The sequence below is a fragment of the Bos taurus genome, chromosome 29 (assembly GCF_002263795.3).
Source record: "Bos taurus isolate L1 Dominette 01449 registration number 42190680 breed Hereford chromosome 29, ARS-UCD2.0, whole genome shotgun sequence".
Taxonomy (NCBI): Eukaryota; Metazoa; Chordata; class Mammalia; order Artiodactyla; family Bovidae; genus Bos; species Bos taurus.
The window spans coordinates 24,821,959-24,846,901 of NC_037356.1; the positions used below are offsets into that span (position 1 = coordinate 24,821,959).

The following is a 24,943-nucleotide window of genomic DNA, read 5'->3' on the forward strand; positions in this document are numbered from 1 at the left end:
CAAATCCTTTGGTGGTTTTTAGTGCCTTGAAGGCCTAAGTGTCAGGCACTACAGGGAAACACAGAAGACTCAGGTATCACTTAAAAACAAGCCCGAGCTCACCCCTGGAGATGCTGAAACAACCTCATGTGCTGAGAGCAGCACCACCTGCAACTCCACGGTGGGGTGGCCTGGATGGGAGGCAGATAATCCTGCCACTGTTTGGTCTGATCTAAGTAATGGGTCACTCCTTTTACCTGTCAGCATTTCCAGTGTTCACCTGCTCGCCAGCGTGGATGAAAGGCAATTTAAGGTCATGGCGTATCAGGCTTTCCTTAAAGGGTTCTCGGGGTGGACAGCTGTTGTTAGGGTGTGCTTGGCAGCCCTCCCTTCTCTCCTTGCAGTGGGGCTCTTGTAGGGAGTTCATTCCAGCTGTCCAAGCAGAGCTGACCAGCACCTGCATCTACCAAAGCTGGGTGTGTGGCCAGGCTGAGCCAAAGCCTCTCCCTGGTCCCTGTGACTGGTTTGGTAATGTGATGAGTATTTGATTCACAGTGGGCCAGAATCCCGGGTAGTGCTAGTGGTAAGGAATCTGCCTGCCAATGCAGGAGATGTTAAGAGAAGCAGTTTCAATTACTGGGTTGGGAAGATCCCCCGGAGGAGGGCATGACTACCCACTACAGTGTTCTTGCCTGGAGAATGCCACGGACAGAGGAGCCTGGTGGGTTACAGTTCATGGGATTGCAAAGAGTTAGACATGACTAAGCGACTTAGCTTGCACACACAGGCCAGAATCACCCCTAAGAATTTCCTGTTACACTTGTCCTCTTTTAAAAGCTTCCTAAGTTTAGAAGGATGAGTCAGGGCCATTGATCAGCCAGGTGCAGAAAATTCAATAAATAAGCAAAGCTGAGGTAGGCCTGGTCCTGACGGCATTGCTGGAGCTCCTGGTTCCACCTGTGCTTGAAGTCCATGCTTGGATTTTCCAAGTACCTGAGCCTGTGTGTTTCCTTTTGGCTAAAGCTAGTTTTTGAGTAGGTTTCTGTCACCTGCAGCCCAAGGCCACAATTGTGGAATGAATGCTAACAAATAAGGCTGTGTATGTGGCTCAAACAGGAACCTGCTGCTTGTCATCAGAGAAGCAAGACCTTCCTTCCTACTGATGAAGAATGCTGGGTGCTTTCGGAAAACCTCCCAACCAGGAGACAAAGTTTGCATCAAACAGCCCCCAAACTACAGTCAAAATCAGTGCCTTCTGGGGAAGATATAAGATGCTGTGAAGGTTGAGCTTAGAACAGTGTTTAGCAATCTCTTCTTTAGGTGGTTCATAAAATATAGGAAAAAGGGGTTTTGCAGTCATATGCATTTGTATAAGATTGGATCATTCAGCCTTTTTAACAGTTAAGAATCAGGACATTAAAGTGGTAAGTGTTAGTCAGTCATGTCCAACTCCTTGTAGCCCCATGGACTGTAGCCTATCAGGCTCTTCTGTCCATGGAATTTTCCAGGCAAGAATACTGGAGTGGATAGCCATTTCCTTCTCCAGGGGATCTTCCCAACCCACGGATAGAACCTGGGTCTCCTCCACTGCAGGCGGATTCTTTACTGTCTCAGCCACCAGGGAAGCCCCAGGACATTAAAGGACAGAGGTTTTAGAGAACCCATATGCCTGTTCACCACCCCCAAACTCAGATGGGAATAATGATTATTTGGCCATGAAATTTTTCCCCCCACATACTCTGTGAGTCTAAAGTTCCAGAGAATACAGTTTGGCCTGAGGTGTAGCCTCTCTGGGTGATGAGGCAATCAGAGGGTTGAGTAGCATCTTGCGTGGGCAGGAGCGTCAGCGCTTCTTGGGGTTTTCTGAGTGACTCCTCCCTGGCCACAGTGCCCTGTGGCCTCTCCCATCTGTAGAGCAGGACCGTGTCCAAGGCTTGCCAGCAAGAGTAACTCACAGGTATCAGCAGAGCCCCATTTCAACATTAAGATTCCATTATGTCAGAGTCATAAGGCTAATGGGACCTCTTGTTATGTAATTTCAGCAATAAACTAAAATTGTTTGTTTCCAATGGTGGTTGAAAATGCTGAAGACTGTTGCTTAGGTAAGTGTAACTGTGGTGGCAGAGGGGAAAAAAAATAAAACCCACATTCACACACACAAATGAAATCCTGGCCACTGGTTCCTGTGCCAAGTCACAGAACAAACAATGCAATTCTGGAATCTCCCCTCCTGCACGTGGCCGGATTACCTTTGACCGCCACGGAGATGGTCGTGTTCTCCCCCACCAGGTAGCCGCAAGGAAGCAGTTCGGGGGTCTCGGAGGTGTTGCTGCGCTTGACGTCCCCGATGCTGTAGCCAAGGACGCTGTCAGAGTTCAGCCCCAGCTGACTCACTGGGTCAATGTGAATGATGTACTCCTGGAAAAAATCAAATAAAGACCCCGTTAAAGATGTGGGGAAAAAATCTGTGGAAGACTCACGGTTTCATTGGGTGATTTATGATCATTTTCTCCTCTTCCCCAGCTGATGCCTGAGTTGAAACTGACCTATGGAATGGGGGGCAGAAGAGCTGAGTTTCAATGGAGGGGGCGGTGTCCTCATATCACAGGCCCCCTAAAGCACAGATTTATGTGGTTAGTGATGGGAGGGTGGCAAACTCTCACAAGATGGTGAACGTGTAGTCTGGATAAACCAAGCAGAGAAGCTATGGTGCCTTTCCTCTAAGTTCAGCTGAAGTTTTAAAGACACTGGGGCCTGTGAATGGGGCTGGAAAATGCATGAAGAAGTGCATGAAATGCATGAAAATTCTGATAAGAAATCTCTCCACCAGTCCCTTCTTTTGGCTCAGGTCAAGGGCCATACTAAATGACAAAGGGAACAAAACTCCGGGCTGCTAAAAAAAAAAGCAGCTCTAGAGTTTTACATAAACAAACATGTGTTTAATTTGGAAAGTGTTCCAAATTAGATGAGTGATTGAGAGGTTTTAGGTCAGTGACCTTGGAACAAAGTCCACAGGCTCTGTGGTAGCCAAACAACTGAGATGGAATCCTGATAACAAGCTGCTGCCTTTAATGGTCTCACTTCTCACCTGTGACACCTCCCTGGCTCTTTTCAGCCTGATCTGTGGTCATTTTAATCCGAGGATGTCCCAACTGCCCATGAACAGAGACAAGGTTCTGGCCGGGGCAGCAGGCTTGGTCTGCCCTAAGCCATTTCCACCCTTTTACCCCGTCCCACTTCTGCAGACTGGTCTGCCAAAATGGGAAGCAAGCTTGAGTCCAAGGACACAACTTTCTCTGTGTGAAGCCACCTCAGTCTAGATGCTGGGAAACTAGAGCGTACTAGGTTAAAAGTCAGATTTCGAAATCAGACCAACAACCAGACCAATATGGTCTCTGACACAGAAAAAATGTGGGCTATTATTAATACTTGGGGATGTGATGAATGAACACTCTGGTCACTGACCTACTTTAGGGCAATAGCCCAAAAAATGTACTAAAAGCTGCTTTCAGATCACCAATACATCAAGGTTCACCTAGATGCTCATTAGTTATTTCTCCTTTGGCGAACACCCACTCCAATGATGTGATTAGAACGAACAGAAAAGTAACTGTGCCAACATCCTTGACACTAGCTCTGGGTCAGAAGTCAGTGTCACACACAGCACAAATCACAGACTCCGAAATGTTGGCACAGGACCCTGGGCAAGGTGGATCAGATCCCCTCACCAAAATGAAGGGTGGAAATGTGATGTCTTGGCCCCAGCCCCAGAACACACGGTGCAAGACGCATCCAACAGGCCGTTCTAAGGTGAAGACAGAACGTGGCCATTAGCAGTTCACTTTGAGAGGCTCGTGCAATGGTTCAGGGCTGGCGAAACGCCCCTCGCTGGCTGGCCAACCTCTGCAAAGGGCAGACGTTCTTGTCTGTTGGTCCTGTCACCAGTCTGTACTTAGCATCCTCCTTCTGTTCCCTTGACAACCAGGCATAAGTCCCAGCAACGGAAGAATGTGGGAGAGGGGACACAGCCCAAGAAATGACCAGGTTCAGGAAACAAACCACCCTTTCCTTTCCTGAGGCCCAGGCCCTCACTTGGATGGCTGTCTCCACGAAGAACTTACTTTGAAGAGCCGTCTAACCACCCCATCAAGCACGTCCCACTTCGTCTTGCCACTGACTCCAATGCAGCCGATGAGGAAGAGGTGTGGTCTGGAATCCTAAGGGTGAGATGGCCACAGGTGAAAAACAGGTGGATCCTTTCTGACTCAGGCTAGCAGAGGACTCAGATTGTCTTAGAACGCCACCGGTGGCTTGAGAGGGGCTCATAGGTCCTATTTGCTTTAACACCAGATGTGACTTGGACCTAATGCAACTGTCTTAAACACTTTCCTCCTCTATCACAACCCAGGGGTCAGGAAGAGAGGGTCTCCTTTCTAGAATCTAGAACCTTTTACTGAACGTGTACCTCATATGGATGTCGATCACGTATCCCCTGTGGGGAATACTCTCTTCTCTCCTTTCTGCCATCTCTCCCTTTCCAAATTTTGCTTATGAACTCACCTCTTCCAGGAAGCCTTCAATGATTAACACACCAGGCTCAGCAGTCACACTGCTTCAATAGTTCTGTACACAACTTATATGATGATATAGTCTGTGCTTGTTTATTTTGAGGTATTTGTCTTATTTGTCTATCAAGTTTGTCTCCTTGTTATATCTTAAATTCCTTTGGGATTTTTTTCTTTTCTTCTATTTTTTAATGATATTGATTTCTTTTCTTCTAGTTAAAATTTTAAACATGCTCAGTTCTGAAAACCAGTAAGACTCCCAGAAGTTCACACACAAAAATAATATTTTTCTACTTCATTTGCCTCGCTGCCCACAGAGCTCTGCATAGTAGGGGCTAACTGATCACACTGACTAAAGGAAACCAGTAGAACATTCTTTTCTGTTTGGTTTTAAAATACCTGACATGCTGATAAGAATATATAATTAGGAGGGTAGAGAGAAGTGGGGAGAGCTGGGGGTATATTTGCCAGCTGAGCAACATCAGCAGAGAAGAAAGCACCTGTCTTGCAGTGAGATGATCTGGCCCCACCACTTGCCTTAGGTAAGTGATGCTGGGGTCCTGGGTTTGTCAATTGTAAAGTGGAGATGACAAAATCTGGGTAGCCAACCTCATCTAGATGTTGTGGTGATCCAGAACAACACCATTTTGGAAAGGGACAAAGTTTTATAAAGTATTAGATCTGTTTGTGTTGATGATCATTAGAATAAAAGGCATTCACAGGTATCATAAATTATAAGAATGACTTCCCCCTTGGTAATCTATCGCTCTACCAGCCAAGCTCTGAAAATGGAGTTATTTATTGGATCTTTCTAAACTAGATGATGCTCAGACCCCTAGCAGCTCCCCTCTTCAGTGAGGCTAGATGGCCACCCACATGTGGAATCCTCTGGCAGAGAAGTCTGGCTAGAGACGCTGTGTTCTGATGGCCACTTTGGGCTCCCAAGATCTCAGAGCCTTTAATAGCATGTTGGCTAAAATACTCAGAAATAATAAGCAAGCAAAAACTTCAAGGGACTTACATTAGAGGCTCATGAGGCCTCTTACTTATGGGAGAGGTAGTCATTCTCAGCATCATTTGGATTTAATCAATGACTAAAAATCAACTTTGATTATCAACCCCTGCCCCCCACCCTAAAACAGTCTGATGAGGTTATGACCTCTGGACCCTGGAAGAGAACATATCACTCAGATGCCCCAGCTTCAGCAAATCAGGATGTCCTACCATCTCCACTGCCAGCACCTGTGTGCTCCTGGGCTTGGCCACCTCTGTCTCCCAGGGTCTACTTGGTCAGCAACCTCTGACGACTGGATAAAACTGGTGCTCTTGGTCAGCTGAATTTGGTCAGCTTATTTCTGTACCTTCTGTGCTAAATAAATGTGCTTAGCTGCCTTTGAAGAGTTTTGGGAACATACTAAATTCGGACAAGCCGTTTCTGATTGATGTTAATGTTTAGTTAGATACTTGAAAGTGGGGCAGCCTGGACCAATTTTAAGGAGTCTTTATAGAATTTCCAAACACAAGAGATAGGGAAGGGCCGTTTGTTCACGTTTGTGGCATCAAAATGCTGCTGGGGATTTAGGGTTAGTTAGGGAAAGCGTTAGTACTATTTCTAAGTCACCCAGGCTCCGAGATGATGGGTGTGATGATGGAATCACTACGCTAGGCAGTTCTACCTGGGGAAGGGGCAGGCTGAGCAGGGTAAGGGATCCAACTAACCTCCTTCCACTTCATTTCCTCCTGAAAGCTGACAACTATCTTAACATGCCTGCCTCCTTCCTTCCGAGCCGAGCATTCACCAGCGTCATCCAGCAACATGTCTGCGAATGGAAAACATCGACAGCCTTAGGCACATGGGACAGCAAAGCCGGCCTCCTGACACCCCCGCTGCTGGTCGGCACAGCAGCAGGACAGACCGGGTGTCGCCGTGCAGGGGCCACAGGGTGGGGGCGGGGGCAGGGGAGGGGGCAGCATGGAGAGTGCAACCACAGAACCAACAGCGGGCCAACCGAGGAGCCAGCGGGCTGATGCACCTTGCTGAATGGAAGTGCGAGGGAGACTCAACCAGAACGATAGCAAGAGCAGCCTCATGGATAAGAAATCAAAAGCGTCAGCCTCGGTAGGCTTACAAAGAAAACCTAGATGGTGCTCGCTAATTATCCAGCCAGCCTAGAATCCAGCCCCAAGGCAGGAAGGTCATAAACCAAGCCGTCATCCCAAGTGGGACCGTTTACCACGAGGGGGTGGTAGGCAGCATACAGCTCGCAGGTCAGCCTCTTAGAATGGATCAAACACAACTCAGCATGGTGGGCGAGGGGATCCAAGCTCATGGCTTGGCGATCTTGGGGCACTGGAGCAAAGCATGACAGCAGTCTAACGGCTGGGCTCATGTTGGTAGCGGACGCACACCCACATACACACAGACACACACAGACACACACCCTAAGTGCACACACGCCTCTGCTTCTCCATTGGATCTGCTGATCTGCTCATCTTGGGGCTCCTGCTTAGAGACCAGAGGGCCAACTGCAGGCCCTGTGACCCCACTCACCCAGGCTGCTGGACTCGGCGAGATTCAGGCTGTGCTGGGAGAGCCCCAGGGACTGCCTGGGGGAGGCGGACAGGGACACCTGGGAGGGCGCCCGGCTGCAGCCACTGCCTTGAGACTCTGACTTCAGCCGGTCATTCTCAGCCTTCAGCTTCTCTATTTCACTCTGTAAAGGGGAAGGCAGAAACTCACTCACTGGGCGGATATACTGTGACCAAGCCTTTTCTGGAGGAGGAATTTGAAAGTTCCCTGCAGGGATCAAATGTGCATCCTGGCCGAGGTAAAGTTACACTCTCAGAGACATTGTTCAACGTGGTTCCTTTGCTGTATACAGAAGGCCTCTCTGGCAGGGGAAGGTCTGAGAGCTGGCCTTCTTTGACAAAGGCCTCAGAAATCTTTCCCAGAGTAGGGGTGGTAGGTGGAAGAATTCATATCTAAGAAGTCTGAAAACCTCTGGGTTTCTCAACCCAGGCCTTTACTGCAGGACTTGATATCTCAGAGCCTTTAACGAGCTGGTACGCATTTTAAATCTGAGAGGCGCACAGAGCATGCAGTATCTCTCAAACAAATTTGATCAAGGAGCTTTCTTTTCACACAGCCTCTTGTGGAATGAGTGTTCCATGGAACCTCCTTTGGGAAACACTGCTCTCCAGTTGAGGTCCGATTTGGTAGAACCCACAGGGGTCTTTTACTCTGTATTTGTGAAGGACCTTCTGTGTGTTAAGAACTGGTGCTCACACATCCAGAGGAAGGGACTCAAAAGAGAATAGCTCAGAAGACGCAGATGCCTTCAGTCTGCATCAGAAGGTGAGAGGAGCTGGGGACAGAACAAATCTATAGGGATTCAGAAGAGGGCACCGCACTAACACTCCCAGCTGCAGGACTCGAAAGGGCTTGGCGCAGGAAGAGGCGTCAGGCTGAGCCTTGGGCGAAGGGTCCAACCCAGAAGTGCAGAAGGATGTCCCGCGGGGGGCGGGAGCGTGGCAGGAACAGCTCCTCCCCTGCAGCCTGGGGCTCACCTGCATCCTGTTCATGGCCTCCCGCAGCTGGTCCAGCTGGTGAGCAGAGCTGAGGGCTTCCAGGCGGATGTCGGTCAGCTTCATCTCCTTGTCTCTCAGTTCGTTTCGGAGCTGCATGACTGTCTCAGCTTCGCTGTCCATGCACTCCGAAATGCTAGGGAAAGAGAAGTGTTGCTGACCAAGGTAGCTCTGAGTGCAGCTCCTCTGAGTTGCCCCCGGCCACTACATCATCAGGTTTGTTCAGGAGTAATCCTATATAAAAGGGGCTTCCCTGGTGGCTCAGACGGCAAAGGACCCCGTATATCCAACTCCCTGGTGCTTCCCGGAAGTGAAAGTGCAAGTGCAAGTTGCTCAGCTGTGTCCAACTCTTTGCAACCCCATGGCCTATACAGTCCATGGAATTCTCCAGGCCAAATAGCGGAGTGGGTAGCCTTTCCCTTCTCCAGGGGATCTTCCCAACCCAGGGATCGAACTGGGGTCTCCCGCATTGCAGGCGGATTCTTTACCAGTTGAGCCAAAAGGGAAGCCCAAGAATACTGGAGTGGGTAGCCTATCCCTTCTCCAGCAGATCTTCCCTACCCAGGAATTGAACTGGGGTCTCCTGCATTGCAGGTGGATTCTTTACCAGCTGAGCTATGAGGGAAGCTTCCTGGAAGTGACAATAGCAAGAGCACCTGAAATTCACAGACTTCATTGCTTCTCTACACTGTTTGCAGAGTTCTGGCAATCTGAATGGTACGCCCTTTAGCCAAATTCCAGAGATTCAGGGATAAACAGAAGCCAGCCAAAGAGAACAGTAACTTGGGGCTTTGACACCCTCTGTGAAGTATACACAAGCTGGGCCCCTATAATGACACTATATAGCCCTTGATATCAAAACCTACTCAGAGAAACAAGGTCCACTGTCTATTTTAAAGATTAGACCCTCCAGGCGCAGATAGCTGAGGGTGATTTTTATTTGCCAAAAAGGGGAAAAAACCGACAGATACAGGTGGGCGATGTTAGTCTGTCTCTGGTCATGTTCTGAAGCCCATTCCTTTAAAGGTGCTCAGAGAGAGAAACATTCTTTCATTCCCCCAGCCGACACTGCTTAATAAGCCCATGGCAAGGAAGAAAAAAACATCTCAGGTCATTAGCAGAGAGGATGGTATGACATGAAAACCAAAATTTTATTTGAAACACAGTGGTGAGCAGTCCTACCCCGGCTGGACACCAGATCAGGGGACTGTGGGACCCCGTGAGTCCCTGTTTTAAGAGGTGGTGCTTCCAGACTGGGTTCCTTATTTGATTACTGAGGTCTGTCCTTCTGCTACCTGGCAAATCAGCACAAACTGGGAGATCGTAAGAGTAGTGATGAACTGCAATGTTAGAAAAGACAGTTCAATTTAGAAAAGGTTCTGTTGATTTCAATGATAGGAGCTGAGGTGCAGGGTGATCCAGAAGAGCAAGCTTGGACATTTCTTGGACCGAAAACAGAAAAAAGAAAGAAAGAAAAAAAAAAAAAAGCCCAAGTTCAGAAAGTCACAAAGCTGAAGCTGATTATCTCTGAATGACATGGTGAGCATGTGGTCTGCAGAAATAATCATGCGAGCCCTCTCTCCAGGACCCAAGCACTAGATGTGAGGTCAAAGCAAACCTGACCTGTGAAACCAGGAGAGAGACTGGACATATTAACTGCCAAACAGGAGGCCCGTGATCACTGTTAAAAGAGACGCAGTTGTATTTGGGGGACCGAAAGGACTAGAAGAAAAATTTAACACCTGAACAGGCAAATCTTTTTGTGGTTGTTTTCTTGACCTGCACCCTGAACTGTTTTGAGAGATACAAAACCACCTCTTTTTAAAAAGTTGTCAGCAGCCAATAAAACTTCACTTCAAAAATCTTCGGAGACCTCCAACAGACCCTTGAAAATCTCCTAATTATTCCCATTTCATACCTGTGAGAAACAGATTTGGGGCCCACAGATTTAGGACTAAGACAGATTTGGGCTAGAGAGACGGTAATGTCTTTAGAAATCATATCCTCCCCCTCTGCCCACTGCCACCCTCTCCCAGCTCTCTGTGACTGTGGTCTGTGGGGTTTAACTATATAGTCACATATATATATAATATACATATATTTTTTTGGTTTGGAAGGTTTTCAAGGGGATCTTGGAAAAACTGCTTCATTCTTGAGAGAGGACTATGGTTTCCTGGTTTAAATGGAGTGTAAAGTCTGAACAAAATTCCACTGTGACACTCTGGTCTTAGCCAAACCCTGTCTCATCCAAACTTGAAGATTCCAGGTCATTGCAAAGAACAATCGGCTTTGGTTCACACTGTCTGTCTGTCACATGGCAAGGCATTTTGCTCCAGTCTCCTTCACATGGTCTGTGCTTTTCCCCAGAAAGCTTTCTCAGCAAAGAGAGACAACATTTCCTTGGCACCCGCTTTGTGGAATTTATCACATGCATTACTCTGTGAAGCTTGGCCAAACAATAACTTTACAAAGGAAGAAAGTCTGTTACGAGTAACCCTACCAAGAATTCAAGGCCGCCCCATGAACCTCCCTCCACCACCCCCAAATAGGTCACTTTTCAGAAACACAGCATGGCAAGGCTGCCCAGGAGGGGTGCCCTACAGCTCAGAGATGATGCTGAAAATGAGCCCCAACTAAGAGTCAGTCCCTGTGCCAACTGCCCACGCCAGATGTTCTCCCTGGTTCCCGCCTCCCCTAGACTTCTGCTGTGTCATCAATAATCGCTCCCTACACGACTGCTGACTCCTCTAGGACCAGGATTCTCGTCTGTTGCATCTGATCACACTGACCCCCACGTAACAGCTACTGAATGCATGGACCACTGCACTGGGCATCTGCAGCATACTATTTAATGTACTACGGATACTACCAACTTCAGGAAGAGGTGCTACAGTTATTTCCGTTTTAAGAAGAGGGAGACTGAGGCATAAAGCAATTGACATGCCTATTAAAGACGTGAGAAGCACAAAGATATCTGGTGGGTCTGCTTAACCCCAGGGCCATGCTCTAGAACTATATCCTGCAGGCACTCAACACACGCTCGTCCCCTCCGTGAACTGCTTACTGAAGCAACTTGATATTAATTTTTCCTACTCTGCCCCTAACACTTAATGCCACCATATTCCTGCCATCTTGCCCAGGAAGCAGGGTTGGGGGCATACCTAATTTAACACATCCCGAGTGTGGGAAGCGCTGCCTTCCCACATGGCCATTCCTTCCGCCCACGTTGTAGGAACTTTTCCGAGCTCCGACTCCTCTGCCTTTGGTATCTTCTTTGAACGCCCTCTCATGTCTAGATCTGCACATTCTTACAAACCCTTCAAGGCTGGAAAGAACCATTTGCTCTCTGCCCACCCTTTGGAAAACCAGACCCAAAACAAACATCTCCAGTGTGCGTGGATGCTGTGGAATGTCAGGAAAAGGCTGCTGAGCCAAGAGTGGGCCCCACCCGGTCCCTCTGGGGAAAGTGGTTTGGGTTTGGAGGGAGCGCTCTGGCTCTGGGCTCCAGGAGCCCCACAGGCTGAGTGCATGGCTGCCACCCTCGCCTCAACGCGCTTGGCTGCCTGGCAGCTTCTGGCCCAGTTACTCCTCCCTCCTCCAAATGGACTCTTCTCTCTGCCCCTGGGTTTCCACTCACCTCCCTGGCTGCTCTACTTTCTCTTCCTGAACGTCAAATATCAGAGAGTCCCAGAACTCAGTCCTTATCCCTCTGTCTCTCCCCCATGTCTATTCAATTCCTTAGAGGATCCCTCCAGTTTCCCAGCTTTTGAACCACCTGTGAGCTCATGTTTCCCAAATCTCAACCTTTAGGAACTTTAGGCCGGTTGGCATTTCCACAGGATGTCTCCTGGGCATCTCACACCTCACACGGTCAAACCACAGCTCCTGTTCCCCTCCTGGCCCAGTGTGTGTCTCCCACTCATCCCAGAAACAATACCTCCACATCCCCAAGTCCTCAAGTTGCAAATCTAGGAATATTCAACATTTCTTCTCTTCCCTTCACATGCCCCATTGCCGGGTGCTATCAGCTTTCCTTTCGGAATATATCCTAAGTCCACCCAGGACTCACCATTAGCATCAATTACTCATTCCACCTAATATCTGAATGCCTGCAAAACCAACAGGGTACCTAACTACATGGAGCTTCACCTGGAGACTGGAGAATTGGGGCAAAGAAGAGATAACCAAGGAGATGCTCCATAACAGCAGGTGATATCTGCAATGGTGAAGGGGACTGTTGGGAGTGCTGGCTGGTGGTGGGTGTGGTTTCACACGAGGTGCCTAGGCTGGGCCTTGCTGATAGGGTAACACTGAGCCGCCTGTGCCAGGCAGAGGGCACAGAAAGGGCAAAGGCCCAGGGGTGGTGACCGTGAGTGGCAAGTTCAAACAGCAGGAAACAGGCCAGAGCACTGGGGGGTGGCGGGGGCTGGGCAGCGAGGGGAGCGTGTTGTCAGCCTCTGCTGCAGTCTCCCTCCTCACACTCCACTTGTGAAATGTTAATTCAGACAATCTCACGTTCCTGCTGAAAACTCTCCAAGGCCTCCGCAACACACAGGAAATCAGACGCAAACTCACCTACAGCTTCAAAGCCTCACATGTTCTAGACTGGTGCCGCCTCCTCCCCACGACTTTCCACATGCCCACGATGCGGCAGCCACGCTGGCCGTACCCAGCTTTCTCAGACACACCAGGCCTGGCTCCGGGTGCCACCAGGAAAGCTGCCCTGCTGGCTGGGAGGCGGAGTCATCTACGTGTTCACTGAGGGCCCCCACCCCCACCCCACGGGGCACACTTATTTCACTTCTCCCCTCCCAGGTTGTAAGCCCTGCTCAGTGGTCAGTGGGAAGAGGCCCGGTGCACCCTGGCTGCCTGCAGGATTCCCACACTGTTCCCTCCCTGCCTGAGGCTGGACACACAGAGGACACGGGCCCACAGGACAGGCGGAGCCTGGGTGCCAGCATCGCCACATGGCAGGCCGCCTGCTCAAGACGGATGTCCGTGTTAGGTCTGGAGGGAAGCAGCGATCGATAGCCACGGGTGAAGCCTCTGACTTTGGGACTGAGTCTGTCAAAGCGTTACCAACAAGAACTAACCAGGGATCCCTCCTGGCACACAGGTCTTGGCTGAAACATCACCTCCTCAGAGGGGCCTTTCCAGGCCACCCTGTCTGCAGCTGCGGTCAAGGTCCTCTGCATCCCAACACACTGTTTCAATTCCCAGCATGAACCCTTCACACTATCAGATTCTTCTCATTTATCCAGCTTTCCATGTTTGACAACCGTCTCGCCCCCTGACACACGGGGTCTACAATGGAGTGGGGACTTGACTCTCTTATACACTGCTGTCGCTGGAGCCAAGAATGGCGCCTGGAACAGAGCAGACCCCAGGAGTGGAATCAGCTCCACGTGGTCATGTCCCCACGAGCCCTAATCCCCAGCGGTGGGAATTGGGTAACATCCTCTTTGGTGTCTCCAGAACCATCTCAAACAGTGTCCTGCTCACACAGGCTGACATATGAGAAGTCTGTATCAACCCACAAAGAACAGATGAGGGCTCTCCTATTCTCCTGCTCAGGAAACAACTGGACCGGGATGATGGCAGGTGAGCCATGGGCAGCTGGCCCTTTATGCGCCTCCTGGGCACCCTGCAGGGCAGACGGGACCGTGCTCCAGAGAACTGGTTTAACCCGTATGCCGGCACACAGGGTGCTGGGCAGGAGCCACGGTCCAACCCTCCGTGCTGCCTGGGCTTACACCTTTGCACAGAATGGAAGTGCCCATCCCCACCTTCTTGCCAGGGTACCCCCCACCAAGAGAAGAGCAGTCGCTGATTTATGTAAAATGGAGACCATTCTTCACTGGAGGGTGGGTTCATAAATAAAAGTCTGGGCCCTAAACTCTGCCTCCTCATTCCCACTGCCTGTCTTCCGTGTGGTCTGAGCAGGCGATGGGCTAGTCCTGGCTCACCCTCTCACCTGCCTTTCCTGTACCCGTCTGGGTGAGCTGGACTTGGGATGCTGGTGCAGGCCTCTGTCTTCTGTGGGCAGGCTGGCTGGCTGAGTGGGCTTGGGGGTGGCCCCACAGCCCTGGCCTCCTGAGACAGGAAGGAGGTGGCCCTGCATGCAAGGGATCTGACTCCCCCGCTCAAGAGAATCCAGTGACGGAGATGGAACTCATCCCTCTTTCACCAGTGAGGAAACTGAGGTGTCCACCACCTCACTCAGGTGTCTACTCCCCACCCACAACCCCTAGCTCACTGGCTGATCTGACCCCAACCACAGTGGTCCGCTTCTCCCAGGCACTGTCTCGTCTCATGGGAACTGCCCTTGCAGCCCGCTTGAGTGCCAGTTCTTCTTCCATTTCTTGCCTGGTGACACCAAGGGCTCTGAGGGAACTTAGTCCTGAGGGGCAAGGGCAATCTCTCTTGCTGCTGCAGGGAGTCAGCTGAGCCGCCTTCTGAGCAGATACCCGGGTCCCCGCCTGTCTGTCCCAAGCCATTCCTGACCAAGCTTCTTGCCCCCAGAGTCTGGGCCTCATGTTTTGAGATGGGACACAGAAGTGTCTCCCTGTGCACTGATGGAACGATGATGAGTGGGTGCTCAGTAGAAACCATGGGTGCTTGTCTGGGCAAGAGCAGATGATTCTTCCTTTCTATGTAACTCTGTGTCAAGGGGAACGGCACCTAAGCCAAGGCCAAGTGAGCAATTGCCTGTCTCACTCAACCAGCTGTGTTCCCAAAGAACTCTGTACAAACTGACTCATTTACAATCAACTGGGAGAGCTCAGGGTGTTGAATCATGCTACAACATATTGGTAAAGAGAATGGTCACTGAATCACTCTGTTTTTTAAACTTCTAGCTTTTGCGTGCTGACCTTAGAGAAAGAATCAACACTAAATTTTGATCCAAGAAGGAAAGTGTAGTCTCTCTCAGCCCTGCCACCCAAATGAACCAGAATTTCAGCCCAAACTGCCAACACTTATACCATCGTCCCCCCAACAGAGCATACCGGCTGCAGCTTTTCACATCTACTTATTTGTTCAATCCTTAGGACAGGATAAGGAGACAACCACTGTCCCAATTTGAGAGAGAAATGGAAACAAAGAGAGTTTAAACCACTTGCCCAAGACCAGCCAGCTAATTATCCACACCAATGCCAGCAGAATGAAAAACTTTCCAGTCCTGAAACATGGAAAGAACATGCAGAGTCCCAGGAATGCAATACACAAAGGACCCCAAAGAGCAGAGACAGCGTAGCAGGACTCCTAGCCATTGCTGTTGGAGAGAGCTCTCAGGGGCCAAAGATGACCAGAGCGACCCCAGCAGGCAGACTTACAGAGAATTGGAGTGAGAGTTTCGCAGCAGGGGAGTGGAGCCCGTGGATCCATTGTGTGGTAGCTTCGGTGAGGAAGGCAGAGAAGAATCCGTCATCTCCTCAATGTCTGAATGGGAGGACGCTGACTTGGGGGACTTCTTCTTCCCGAAGGCTTGCTTGAAGGAGCTGCGTAACTGAATACACAGGACTATCAGGCTGGCAGATGCCGGGCCCACCCCTCAGGCCTCAGCAAACAGACATGCAGAACAGCAAATTACTTCTCCCGCGCTCTCCTCCCAGCCATGGAAAAGGTTCCCCACAGCTCTCTTGAATCAGTGCATTAAGGGAAGAAGAGTTATCTGGTGTTGACAGCTCAGGGGACTGGTCCTGCGGGTGACATTCCATGCCTACTCTTGGGTCAAGACTAGATGCCAACAGCAAGACAGAGCCTGGCTCAGCAGACGATGTGGGGAGGAGGGGGTGACACGGCAACAAAGCGGGGTGCTCAGACACGGTGACGGATGCGGGTGAGGTTAGTCATATCAATGGATGGGTTAGCTTGGTATCTGATATTCACGTGGGTCTTGCTTACCTCATTGACCTGCCAGAGAAAACGCAAGCAAAAATGGGGAAGGGGGAGGAAAAAAGACACATTTTTAACAGAGAAAGCCAGAGACGGGGAAAGCTTCGGACTTTTCAGACATGGCATGGCTCATAATAAACACCATACAGAGAGGAGGTGTCTGGTAGGACCAGGGATCTTTCAAAGCTTAAGAGTTATCTTCTCCAATTATGGAAGGAGAGAAACAGCGTGTCTGGAGGTGCCTACAATCTAAGCTCTACAAACTTCTTTGGCTGGCTGAAATGACGGCCCCATCTTCCTACACTCCTCATTCTTTCCCACCTCTAATCAGTCATCTCTAAGTCTTTTTTTTCTTTTTTAAGCATGTCTTCTTTTCTCAGCAAGGGTAGCTTTATTGCTGCACCAGTCCTAACATGGCCGCATAGCTCTCTATGTACTCAGTAGCTCCTACTGTCCTTCTATACACATAGTAAAAGCAGAAAATTAGCCATGTCGATCCTTGCTCCAAAAAAAAAAAGATATTTTAAAGAAATGTATTAACCATATTGGGAAAAAGGAACTGGTATATCACAAATTCCCTAAACCATGAAATGGATCTGAAAATTCTGAGAACATAAAAAAATTACAAGTATGATGTTTTCTCTGAAAGCCATGATAAGCACATACTTTCCTAGGACCAAAAAATACAGCTTCATCTTGAAAACGTTCTTTTAGAAAGTAAATTTCTTCTTCTAAAGTTTTTTTTTTTCCTTCCGAAAACACATTCTGGGAGTTTCCTTAACCACTGTGAAATTCAGAAAACGGGCCGTTCAGAAATAATGAGAATTTTCTCCCATCAAAGTTTCACCCATAACAAACTGCACATCCAGCTTCTGGTCAAGTCTGGATCCCATTTCTCTCCCATTTCCTACTTCAAGTCTTATTTCCAGAGAGTAGTCAGAGAAACGGAAGGATCTGCGCACATCCACCTAAATTCCTTGCTCAACCTCTGGTAAGATGCCAGGTAAAGGAGGAGCTTACAAAGATCAGACAACATTGACCTTTGGGATTAATGAGGACGCCAACTGCCCATCCTCCCCAATAGCACTGATAATCAAAAGCTGTCTTAAAAACTTTAAGTTTTATTTCCTTAATTAAGGAAAAAGGATAGTCACATTTTTTCATAGAAAATAATTCTCTCATCACTTTGATAATCAGACCATATTTAGCAACAGTGTATTAGAAACAAAGCATGAGTTAATTTTATTTAAGTCACAGCAAATGAGTTGACAAAAAGCCATCAGTAATGTAAGGAAAGATTTAATCAGAAAGATGAGAGAATCACCCGGAACTGGCCTTTCCGCTTGCCTCCAATGCAAGTCATTAATAATCAAAATGACTGAATCCTCAACTCCTCCATCACCAGACCTCGCCACCCATCCAAGATAACACAGAATGAATGAGAAGTGTATGGAATGGATGCGGACACTGAAGCTACTATGAACACACGATGCTGTGAGCATTGACAAACGGGGCTCTGTGAGTCCTGGCCAAGTTCAGATCAACCTGGGGTGTCCCTGCACTGAAGTCGGGGAGCAGTGAATGTCAATTGGAACTCCATAGCCGGTCAGCAGAACTGAAAATTGAGTGGGGAGAGGACAGTGGCATTTTCCATGAAGAATGGGAAAAATCGTTCAAGAGGCCATTGTACAGAAAGTCAAGTAGCTGGAGGGAGTTATGGAAACATGGAGAAACACTGCATGGGAGACTGCTTCTATTAAATTTGCTGTTTTGAGTTATGACCTCCGCCCCCCCTCCCAATTCAACCGCTCACTAACTGCTAACAACCACTTCATGAAACTTTTACTTTCAGCAAAGGGTCAAAAACATTTTAAACAGAAGGGTGGGTGATTTAATGCTCTCATAGGCAATCATGTAAATAACTAGATAAGGACTACGGTTAATGATGGGATGGCCAGTGATACACACTCCAAAAAACACTTTGGAACTAAGGGGAAAAAACCACGTAATAGTAGCCCTGCTCTAGTATCTGGAACTTTGTGGCCAGCCTATGATGAGGAAGAAATGACACATATGAAATAAAAGACGAGCGCTTCACATAAAGTCTTGTGAGACAGTAAAACTACAAGGAGGCGGTTATTTCATGAATCCTAGTGCTTGGCTGAGCACGACACTGACTTTAGTAGAAACCTGTCCACAAGCCACTTCACTGGATCGACTCCCAAGGGTCTATGCTGTGAAGTTAAGAGCTTTATATCCGGGGCACACTGTTCCCGAGACCAACTCTGTTAGTCGGCATGACAGTCTTTGGAGGCACACTCACCCAGTTCTTTCTCTTCTTCTTCTTTGAATCGGTCTCTATGTTGCTGCCCACGCTGGAGTGGCTAGTGGCGCTGTTGATGCTGGAGACGCTGTCGGAGGAATGCTGCCTGCGGATGCGGAGGTCTGTGGCCTGGGAGCTTCCATTCCCTGGAGACCCAAGATCCAAGACGTCAGGAGCTGCTGACTTTGCCCTTTCCTTTGCCCCAGGATTTACACCCAAATTCACACACCCAGGGACTACTAGCTGTTTCCCATTAGACCTCACCTGCTGTTCCCAGATGCTGAGTTTAAGGTCCTTGAGTAGGTGGGGGCCATGCCCTCTTTGATCAGTTAAAGGAGAACTCTTCTCATTTTGCCCAACAGAAGTCAGGGGAGGCTCAGTGAGAATTCCCCCACACCTGGTCTCTTGAGCTTTAGACACGACAATGTGCCCCCAATTTGCAGCAACAGTCACTTGTGTTGTGAGCGCCCCCTCCTTTGCTCTCTCTGCTCCTGCTGCACCAGCTTTTTCATGCCCTTGGACATGCCATGCCCATGTCCTCTCACCACCTAACAGCTACTATTCTCTCTTCCTGGGATGCTCTTCTCCATCTGTTCTGCCTGGTCAGCTCTTATCAATCCTTCTCACGCCACCCCAGCCTCACTTTTCCAGGAGGCCTGCCATCTGAGCTGACACTGGTACCAGAAATAACACTGCCCCAAAAGCAGTGAGACCAAAATAAACCCTGCAGACAGTGTTCCCCACAAGCACAAGACGACACCAACAGCTCTGTCTTTAGAGCTGGTTTCAGGGCAGACGTGGGTTCTCGTCCCATTTCTGTTTCTTACATTCAGTGGCCTCAGGATGGGATCATCGGCTCTAAAACTCATTATTCCCCTCAGTACAATGTGGAGGGAGGACCAGCATCGCCCTCATAAGCATGTTGTGGACAGAAAACGGGTTAACGAAATCATTAAAACACCGAGCGTAGTGCTCAGAACACAGTGACTGTTCCAAAAGTGTCAGCTCTATCACCTATCAGTACTCTCCATTTCATTTTTGATGTAACTCCTCATGCCTACCTTTTCCCCCACCACCCCAAGTAACATACATAAGGACAAAGCAATTCCTTCCAAAATGTTTCCCGGGACAAATGAGGGATGAACCCATTTCAGGCAGCCCCACGTCAGTAGGCAGAGTACCAAAGAACAGCAAAGAGAAATAAGAACGCCTTCTTAAGTGAACAATGCAAAGAAATAAAGGAAAACAGTAGAATGGGAAAAACTAGAGATCTCTTCAAGAAAATGAGAGATAACAAGGGAATATTTCATGCAAAGATGGGCGCAATAAAGGACAGAAATGGTATGGACCTAACGGAAGCAGGAGATATTAAGAAGAGGTAGCAAGAATACACAGAAGAACTATACAAAAAAGATCTTCATGACCCAGATAACCATGATGGTGTGATTACTCACATAGAGCCAGATATCCTGGAATGCAAAGTCAAACGGGCCTTAGGAAGCATTGCTATGAACAAAGCTAGTGGAGGTAATGGAATTCCAGCTGAGCTATTGCAAATCCTAAAAGATGATAATGTGAAAGTGCTGCACTCAATACGCCAGCAAATTTGGAAAACTCAGCAGTGGCCATAGGACTGGAAAAGGTCAGTTTTCATACCAATCCCAAAGAAAGGCAATGCCAAAGAATGTTTAAACTACCTCACAATTGAGTTCATTTCACATGCTAGCAAAGTAATGCTCAAAATCCTTCAAGCGAGGCTTCAACAGTATGTAAACCAAGAACTTCCAGATGTACAAGTTGGATTTAGGAAAGGCAGAGAAATTAGAGATCAAATTGCCAACATCCGCTGGATCATAGAAAAAGCAAGAAAATTCCAGAAAGACATCTACTTCTGCTTCATTGACAATGCTAAAGTCTTTGTGTAGATCACAACAAACTGTAGAAAATTCTTAAAGAAATGAGAATACCAGACCACCTGACCTGCCTCCTGAGAAACCTGTATGCAGATCAAGAAGCAACAATTAGAACAGGACATGGAACAACGGACTGGTTCAAAATTGGGAAAGCAGTATGTCAAGGCTGTATATTGTCACCCTGCTTATTTAATTTATATGCAGAATACATCATGCAAAATGCCAGGCTGGATAAAGCACAAACTGGAATTAAGATTGCCAGGAGAAATATCAATAATCTCAGATATGCAGATGATACCACCCTTATGGCAGAAAGTGAAGAGGAACTGAAGAGCCTGTAGATGAAAGTGAAAGAAGAGAGTGAAAAAGCTGACTTAAAACTCAACATTCAAAAAACAAAGATCATGGCATCTGGTCCTATCATGTCATGGCGAATAGATGGGGAAACAATGGAAACAGTGACAGACTTTATTTTCCTGGGCTCCAAAATCACTGCAGACGGTGACTGCAATCATGAAATTAAAAGACACTTGCTCCTTGGAGGAAAAGCAATGACAAACCTAGACAGTGTATTAAAAAGCAGAGCCATTACTTTGCCGACAAAGGTCCATATAATCAAAGCTATAATTTTTCTAGTAGTCATGTACAGATGTGAGAGCTGGACAATAAAAAAGGCTGAGTGCCAAAGAATTAATGCCTTTCAAACTGTGGTGCTAGGGAAGGCTCTTGAGATTCCCTTGGACTGCAAGGAGATCAAACCGGTCAATCTTAAAGAGAATTAGTCCTGAATATTCATTGGAAGGACTGATGCTGAAGCTCTAATCCTTTGGCCACCTGATGAGAAGAGCCAACTCATTGGAAAAGACCCTGATGTTGGGGAAGATTGAAGGCAGGAGGAGAAGGGGACAAAAGAGGATGAGATGGTTGGATGGCATCACTGACTCAGTGGACAGGAGTTTGAGCAAACTCTGGGAGATGGTACAGGACAGGGAAGCCTGGCGTGCTGCAGTCCATGGGGTTGCAAAGAGTCCGACACGACTGACCAAGTTAACAACAACAACACGTCAGTCTGTAAATATCAAAGCATTAGTGAAACTAAGGCTGTGGAATACTCTGATACTTGGTCAATAGAGATACATCTTCTTCCATTTTGAGATATATCAGAGAAGAGGACAAGCCAGAACAGCTCTCTTCCTAGAAGCTGTAATTAACTGGATGCACCGTGTCTTCTAAGACCTGTCCAACTGACACAGACTCCCACCCTCTGGAAGGGTGGTTGCATCATATGTTGTCAGGGGAGGGTTCCTAAGGGCAGGCAGGTCTCCAGACTGAAAGCTGTTTTTCTTCCTTTACCTTTGCAATTGAGCTCCGGGGTGTTAATTACTCCATTAATGGCAGCCTGGGCAGCTGCGTTCTGTTTCTTCAGCAACTCAATGGTTTTTCTTAACTCATTCAGTTCTGAATCCTGAGGAACAGAAAAAAAGACTGGTCATCCCCAAATCATTCTGTACTGAGTTCAACTGAAGTCAGCTTAGCATCAGCTTAGAGGAGAGGAGAGAATGAAGGAGCTGCAGGAAAGCTTTGTCACAAACATTAGCCTGGATCAGTTTTCAACAGGCGTTTGTGAGCACAGGAAAGCAAATAGGACTAAGATCTGTTGCCAGTGCAGTTACCACCACTCCATCCAAGTCATATTTTCACTCAATAAATCCTGTTCTTTCAGATTCAATTCCAATAGTCCAACAAGCACACTACAATCTATACAGTTTCCTGGAATAAAACAGGATCATGTTTTTAGGTCTGTTAATTCTAAGCAGGGAGGGAAGAAGCACCCTGTTTTACCTTCTGCTCAGCCGTCATGGTTAAGCTCTGGAGCCTGATGGTCATGTTTCCAAGACTCTGCTCAAAGGCTGCCACGAGGTGAGCCTAGAGGGGAAAGACACATTTCCCTGCGGTTACATTATCTTGCAAGGTTTGCTGTTGCTGTTTAGTCGCTAGGTGGTGTCCAACTCTTTGCGACCCCACGGACTATAGCCTGCCAGGCTCCTCTGTCTGTGGGCTTTTCCAGGCAGGAATACTGGAGCAAGTTGCCATTTCCTCCTCCAAGAGGTCTTCCTGAAACAGGGATCAAACCCATGTCTCCTGTTTGGCAGGCTGATTCTTTACCACTGAGCCAGCTGGGAAATCCACCTTGCAAGGCAGGCCTGCCTAAACGGTGCCAGCTCTTAAAGAAGGAAATCTTACCGGGGCCACGTGGGTGAGCTCCTGTCGACTTCTTCAGCCTCTTAAGCCCCCACTCCCCACCACTCTCTGCGATCTGGTTACTCTAGCCTTTCACGTTCTCCAACATCCCGTGCCTCTTCCCACCTCAGGGCCTTTCTGCGTACTTTCCCCTCTGCCCGGAATGCCCTTCCCCTAGCTGCCTCCCCAGCTGATTTTTACACACACGTCTCGAGAGAGCTCAGCACATGTCTTCATGAGACTCCCAGATTGGGCTGCTTCCCTCCTGTTCACTCACACAAGCACACTGGTCTACTGTGTACTTTGTGGGATCACAGTCACACACACACACACACACTTGGGATCACTAATTTACGCCGGTCTCTACTACACTGCAGGATACCTTTCGTTCCCCAGGCACCGAGCTCACAGTAGAGGCTCACGTTAAGCATGTTTACAGAATGGACGAACAAAGTGGTTGGCAGATGTTGCCTGTTATAATCCTGGTTAATAAAAAGCCACCAAAAGGCCCATCTGCTACCACCTCAGAGAACCTGCCCCCTGTTCCCCCTGGAGTGAGGACTTTCCCTGGGGCTCCCCTGCACTTTTATATATCTCTGTAGAAGACAGCATCAGACATGCCATTATCCTATATATTACAAAGACAGCTTTAAAAATGCTGCCAATTATAGTTGAAATATGCATCCAATTTTAAGAGATGTTAGAAACATGAAAAAAAAAATGTGTATCTTAGAATTGAGAGATGTGATGCTCTTTTGTCTGCCCCTTTCTCTGAGGCAGACAACCCTCTTCAAGGGCAAGATGCAACTCTGTGTTCCAACACTAAACCTTCTTCCATAGAGCAGTAGGTGAGAGAGCAGCGAGTTGACTGAGGATCCTGATAATATTGTTAAAACCAAGGATAAAGAATGGATAAGTCATCTAACCCTGCAGGCCTCAGTTGTTTCATCTGTAAAATGGGAGCCGCATCTCTGTTCCTCCCAGGGTGATTCTGAGCATTGAGTGACACAATGTGGTTGAAAATGATCTATAAGCTGTTAGGGAATTGCAAAACACAGGCATGACTAGAGACTGCGGGGAACAGATGGGGTTTGGGAACAGATATTCTGAGAACACAGGTGTAGAGAGATGAAGAAAAGGTCCTTGGAGTGGGGTGGGTAGATACACAGAAGGTCACAGGAGGAACCAGAAGGACCAGCAAGGTACCTGAGTCTTGGGAGAAGTGAGACCTTATGGTTGTGGAAAATTCTCGAGACAAAAATGATAGATGCACAGAGTGAAGAAGACAAGGGTGGGAGAGGAGCCATCACCCTAGACTGTAAGGGGATCAGGGTCAGCACACATTTCAGATTAGGGAGGAGAGACTTGAGGGGTGAGTGGGAGGCCTCTGTTACTAGACTTCATGAAACAGGGAGATTGAGGATAAGACACCTCTAGGATCAACTGTTGAGCCTCTTTTCCACTGGCAGTAGGAGCTGGCAGGGGACAGGAGCACTTGTGATACAAATGTTAAATGGATTGGCCAGCTTCTTTCTGATTGCATGCCCTCTCTCATGAAAAACTGAGAAAATGCCTTTGCATTTTAAAATAAAGTGATATGCTTTAGTCTGCTCTGGAGAATGTGGCAGGACAAAAGCCAATCAGATTGGAGACAGTCACATAGTGAATGAAGACAGGGCATGGAGGTGAACAAGTTGACTGCTACCCTGGCACTTCAAAGGAATGACAAGGTCAAATGTAAATGAGTGAATTTCCATTTATTTCAATTCCTCATTTGACTGCCACCCAAGATTCTATTTGTGGGCATGAAAACTTTTTCGTTTAAAACAAAAGCAAAAACCTGACCCCACGAAGACTGCTTATCGAGAGAGTGTTTTTGCAAACTCAAGAAGAAACCACATGTGCTCCAAAGAACCAGAGGATCGCATTTTGCTGGTGAGCAAAAGGACTGAGTCATGATCTCAGTTATGAAAATACGGGCCAGGAGGCTGGTCCAGAGCCGCACAACAGCCTTCTCAGCAAGCAGCATTCTCACATTCCCAGGGAGAACAAACACAAGTGGGATGAAAACACCCAGAGAAGGTGGCTTTGAGGAGTGTGTCCCAGAAAAAACAAACACGGCTTGGCCTGCGAGAAAGATGGCAGACAGTGAAACACGTTAGCACTGCCTGTGGTGTGTGGCAAGACTAAATATTTACTTTAAAACAATATGGGATTCAGTGGCTTTTATGAGGAGCAAACCGGATTAGTGAAATAAGAGTAATGTGAGGGATCTCACTCTTCCTCTTCTGGATCACAGAGGAGAGTTCCAAATGGCCCAGTGAAAGGTCCCTTGGGGGCAGCATGAGGTCACTGGAGGAATTAATCAAGTTCATTGATAAATAAATTACTATTTTTCAATTAGTAAGGGGCAGTCATTGACAGCTGTAGTTCTTAATAAG

At 48.0% G+C, this 24,943-nt stretch overlaps 1 protein-coding gene across 8 annotated transcripts in view; it reads right to left on the reverse strand.

Moving 5' to 3' along the window:
* The window catches only part of NAV2 (neuron navigator 2), a 423,973-nt gene that overhangs the window by 20,939 nt on the left and 378,091 nt on the right, over positions 1-24,943 (reverse strand). For all 8 annotated transcript variants that reach the window (XM_002699081.7, XM_059883049.1, XM_010820889.4 and 5 more), the window contains 9 exons: positions 22,104-22,187; positions 21,615-21,726; positions 18,349-18,494; positions 15,464-15,636; positions 8,112-8,265; positions 7,096-7,258; positions 6,264-6,364; positions 4,101-4,196; positions 2,229-2,397 (listed from right to left, as the gene is read on the reverse strand). In XM_002699081.7, the coding sequence (XP_002699127.1) occupies positions 2,229-2,397; positions 4,101-4,196; positions 6,264-6,364; positions 7,096-7,258; positions 8,112-8,265; positions 15,464-15,636; positions 18,349-18,494; positions 21,615-21,726; positions 22,104-22,187 (1,198 nt within the window). The remainder of the gene's footprint in view (positions 1-2,228; positions 2,398-4,100; positions 4,197-6,263; positions 6,365-7,095; positions 7,259-8,111; positions 8,266-15,463; positions 15,637-18,348; positions 18,495-21,614; positions 21,727-22,103; positions 22,188-24,943) is intronic.